At 42.4% G+C, this 5,017-nt stretch overlaps 1 protein-coding gene across 5 annotated transcripts in view; it reads right to left on the bottom strand.

The window, feature by feature from the left end:
* Positions 1-5,017, bottom strand: part of SLF2 (SMC5-SMC6 complex localization factor 2) — a 61,189-nt gene that overhangs the window by 22,406 nt on the left and 33,766 nt on the right. For all 5 annotated transcript variants that reach the window (XM_037739520.1, XM_017531233.1, XM_017531234.2 and 2 more), the window contains exon 12: positions 585-687. In XM_037739520.1, the coding sequence (XP_037595448.1) occupies positions 585-687 (103 nt within the window). The remainder of the gene's footprint in view (positions 1-584; positions 688-5,017) is intronic.

The raw sequence follows: 5,017 nt of genomic DNA on the forward strand, positions 1-5,017 counted from the left end.
TAAGATCTCACTCTGTCACCCAAGCTGGAGTGCAGTGGTGCAATCTCAGCTCACTGCAACCTCCTCCACCTCCCAGGTTCAAGAGATTCTCCTGCCTCAGCCTCCCCAGTAACTGGGATTATAGGCACCCACCAGCATGCCTGGCTAATGCATTTTATTTTTAGTAGAGAGAGGGTTTCACCATGTTGGCTAAGCTGGTCTCGAACTCCTGATCTCAGGTGATCCACGTGCCTCAGCCTCCCAAAGTGCTGGGATTACAGGCATGAGCCACCTTGCCCGACCTCTGTCATTAACTCCTGATCACTAAATTATACTGTAAGACTTTTTTCTTCATACATCCTACATACAAAAAAACTATTGGTTTCGAAACTGTGTTATGATATAATTGACCTAAAGTTTTTGTTCATCACTAATATTAAAAACAAAAACAGCAAAAATGATCTTTAACACAAAGATTACTGCTAAGAAATTTCAGAGACTGGAAATCACCTGGTAAGAAACTAAGATTTTATTTTAAAAAACCCTTAGCCACAGACTAAATAACTCTAGCTCTGTGCAAAAGACACACAAAAGTTTTTTCCTACCTTAACCACATTTAAAATGTTGGTTTCAGGAAGAGTTGAAAAAATTGGCTTATAAGATGAATCTTCACTTTCTCTTCCCCCTGGTGTTGTCTGTGTTTCAGAACTATTGAGAAGTGAGTAAAGCAATGTAAAGTTACGCACAAAATATATTAATCACTTTAAAAAATAATGGGCTTTTAAAAAACTTTTATCAAGGTATAATTTACATACAATAAAAGGAATGTACCCATTTTAAGTTTTGATAAGCACATATACTAATGTAACCACCATCCAAATCAAGGAGTAAAACATTTCCATTACCTTCAAAAGTCTCTTTCTGCCAGATCCAAGTCAATCTGTTACCCCTGACTCAAGGCAAACATTAATCTGATTTCTAATTTCTACCTTTATGCATCAGTTTTCTCTTGAACAAGGTACTTTTTTTTAAGACCGAGTCTTGCTCTGTCACCCACGCTGGAGTACACTGGTGTGACCTTGGCTCACTACACCCTCCGCCTGCCAGGTTCAAGCAATCCTCCTGCCTCAGCCTCCCAAGTAGCTGGGACTACAGGTGCGTGCCACCATGAATGGCTCATTTTTGTATTTTAAGTAGAGACAGAGTTCACCCGTGTCTGTTAGCCAGGATGGTCTTGATCTCTTGACCTTGTGATCTGCCTGCCTCAGTCTCCGAAAGTGCTGGGATTACAGGCGTAAGCCGCTACGCCTGGCTGAATAAGCTACTTTTATATGGTATTATCCTCATTGCTCTTGGTGTGAAGGTGGTTCTGACTAAAAAGAATTCATAATAGGTAAAAGACTCATAAATGGCCTAAAGAAACTGCCATAGCAAGATACAGAAACAATTCAAAGCACTCTAATTCTGGTTATCCAGAGGCTATCAGTGAAGATTCATGAAAGAGGAGATGCATGAACTTGCCTTTCAAAAGAGAGATAACATTTTACATTTTTTGAAAAAAATAATACTTTCATTTATTTATTTAGAGACAGAGTTTTGCTCTTATTGCCCAGGCTGAAGTGCAATGGCATGATCTTAGCTCACCGCGACCTCTGCCTCCCAGGTTCAAGCGATTCTCCTGCCTCAGCCTCCTGAGTAGCTGGGATTATAGGCATGAGCCACCACACCTGGCTAATTCTGTATTCTTAGTAGAGACAATGTTTCTCCATGTTGGTCAGGCTGGTCTCAAACTCCCAACCTCAGGTGATCCACCCGCCTCGGCCTCCCAAAGTGTTGGGATTACAGGCGTGAGCCACCATGCCCAGCCTATATGGTTCCAAAAAAAATCAAAATATATTAAGGTACAGTATGCTGTGATAAACTGCCATCTGAGCTCCGTTCTTTATAACCATTAATTTCCTCCCTAGGACAATGACTACCAGTTTTAGTCCTTCCTTCCATTGGCATTTTATGTATAAAAAACCAAATATGAATATAGGTCCCACTGTGGTTTAAGAAGAAATACATTTGGTCTTTGTTCCCAGTTCCTGGCAAAGAGCTCCTAAAGCCTCTCGAACTTCTGCTGAGGTAGGAGGAGCCTCTTTTGTTATATGTAATAAGCCCTTTTCAATCATACCTAAATTTATGCTAATAAAGTGACTCCTGGAGGATCGGGGCTGGTTGCCTGAGTTATCAACCGTATGATTAGAAGGATGAAACTTTCAGTCCCACCTAGAGAAGCTAAAGATTTAAGTTAATCACCAATGGCTAATGCTTTTATTAACTATCCCCCAGTGTAATGGAGCTTCCATAAATACCCTAAGTTCAGAGAGCTTCTGGATTGGCTAAGGCATCAAGCTGATGGGAGGTGGGTGCAGTTGGGTGGCTCACACCTGAATCCAGAGTGGCTGAGGCAGGTGCATAGCCTGAGCCCAGGAGTTTAAGACTAGCCTGGGCAATATGGCAAAACTCAGCTGGGCCTGGTGGTTCACACCTATACTGTAATCCCAGCAATTTGGGAGGCTAAGGCAGGCAGATCAGAACACTTGAGGTCAGGAGTTCAGGAGTTCAAGACAAGCCTAGCCAACATGGTGAAACCTGATCTCTACTGAAAACAGAAAAATTAAGTGGGTGTGGTGGCAGGCACCTATAATCCCAGCTACTCGGGAGGCTGAGGCAGGATAAATGCTTGAATCCAGGAGGTGGGGGTTGCAGTGAGCCAAGATTATACCACTGCACTCCAGCCTGGGCCACACACACACACACACACACACACCCCTCCAAAAAAGGCAAAACTCTGTCTTGTCTATTAAGAAAGAAAGAAAGAAAAAATGATGGGAAGGTGGAGTACCCGGAGAGGCCAGGGACCATCCCTATACCTTGCACGATGTATCTCTTCCATTTGGCTGTTCTTGAGTTGTACCCTCTACAGCAAACCAGTAATAGGACATAAACTGCTTACCTGAGTTCTGTGAGCCATTCTAGCATATTATTGAACATAAAGGGGAGGAGGACTGTAGGAACTCCTGATTGATAGCTGGTCATTTAGAAGAACAGGAAGCCCAGACTTGTGATTCCATATAAAGTGGTGGCAGTCTTGTGAGACTCAGTCCTTAACCTGTGGGCTCTGTGCTAACTCTGGGTAATTGGAACTAGAATTGCATTAAACTGTAGGACATCTAGTTGGTGTCTACGGAGAACTGGAGAAATTACAATGTGTAGAAAACCTATACATTTGATGTCAGAAGTGTAGTGAATGTAGAGGAAACAGTTTTTTACCCTTTGTCACTCCCCCCAACCTTTAATACAAATGGTAGTATATTGTATACCTTTGCACCTTCTTTTTCTCACTTAGCAATGTATCTTGGAGATACTTCCACAGCTACAGGTGAATAACTTATTTTTTAAAATAGCTGCTTAGTACTTACTTGTGCCCCTTCCTCGTAACCTTGGGGAAGTTACTTAACCTCTCTGTGCCTGCCTTACTTGTAAAAGGGAAATGAAAATCTTACTAGTATTTGTAGTAACTACTAAGTGAGGTACTATGTGAAGCCTTCTGAACAGAGTCTGCCACATAGCAAACACTATATAAGGGCTAGTCATTAAGATGTGATGGGATAGCAGGCAGATCAATTTGATTAGAAAGCTCATTACAAAACAGAAAACAGGTCAGGGTAAAATTGCAGTCTTAAATATAGGGTATAAAGGTTTGAGAACAGTGGAGAGAGAGAGTTCCTTCAACAGTGAAAAGAGTATCTTGGAGGTAGAAAGGCCCTGGAGGAAAGATTTTTTGCCAGGCTAGGCATGAAAAGATAATCTGAATTAGACTGACATTGGAAATAAAAAGGAATGAATAGATAGGACATAGATGGAGGAAAAGGAACATAGGGATGTGAGAATTGAAGGGATATAGAACTGAAAGAGGTCAGAATGTATTTAGACTCAAATTTTAAGTCTATGTATCTAGCAAAATAATGGTCAAGAAAAGAATTGTACTAGTAGTATCCCTTATCTGAATTCTCCCTATCTAAATATTTACTCGGACAATCTGCAAACATTTTCACTCTAAATCTACTATTTGAATAGAGAACGTGCCATGATGAATATGCATATACACACCAGCTAAAAGTAAGCTGTGAGTCCTGGTTTAAAAAAGAACAGTGATGGCCAGGTACAGTGGCTCATGCCTGTAATTCCAGCACTTTTGGGCGGCCAAGATGGGAGGATTGCTTGAGCCCAGAATTTTGAGACCAGCATGGGCAACACAGCCAGATCCAGTCTCTATAAAAAAATTTAAAAACATTGGCCAGGCATGGTGGTATGTGCCTGTAGTCCCAGGGTACTCAGGAAGTTGCAGCAGGAGGGCCACTTGAGCTCAGGAATTCAAGGCTGCAGTGACCCATCACTGTGTCACTGCATTCCAGCCTCAGTGACAGAGCGAGATCTCATCTCATTTAAAAAAAAAAACGAAAGTAAAAGAACAGTGAGTAGGACTGCATCTTAACAAGTTCCAGCCAGGCACGGTGGCTCATGCCTGTCATCCCAGCAGTTTGGGAAACTGAGGCTGGCGGATCGCCTGAGCTCAAGAATTCAAGACCAGCCTGGGCAACCCTGGTTGCCATGGCAAAACCCTGTCTCCACAAAAAAAAAAAAAAAAAAAAATTAGCTGGGCACGGTGGTGAGTGCCTGTGGTCTCAGCTACTTGGGAGGCTGAGGTGGGAAGATCACTTGAGCCTGGGAGGCAGAGGTTGCTGTGAGCTGAGATTGTAAAGCAAGACCCTGTCTCAAAACACACACACACACACACACACACACACACACGCACACGCACACTCATACACACACACACAATTTCCAGACTCATGCTTATAACAGGCATTTTGCCACACGGCACTCATTCCTTCAGCAGATCACTTGTGTTAAGCTTGTGCCCACCTTTACTCACCACTATACAACAACAGTGACTACAGCCACCACCACTGTTTATTTCTTTTTTTTT

This window comes from Cebus imitator, unplaced genomic scaffold, assembly GCF_001604975.1.
Source record: "Cebus imitator isolate Cc_AM_T3 unplaced genomic scaffold, Cebus_imitator-1.0 Scaffold71, whole genome shotgun sequence".
Taxonomy (NCBI): Eukaryota; Metazoa; Chordata; class Mammalia; order Primates; family Cebidae; genus Cebus; species Cebus imitator.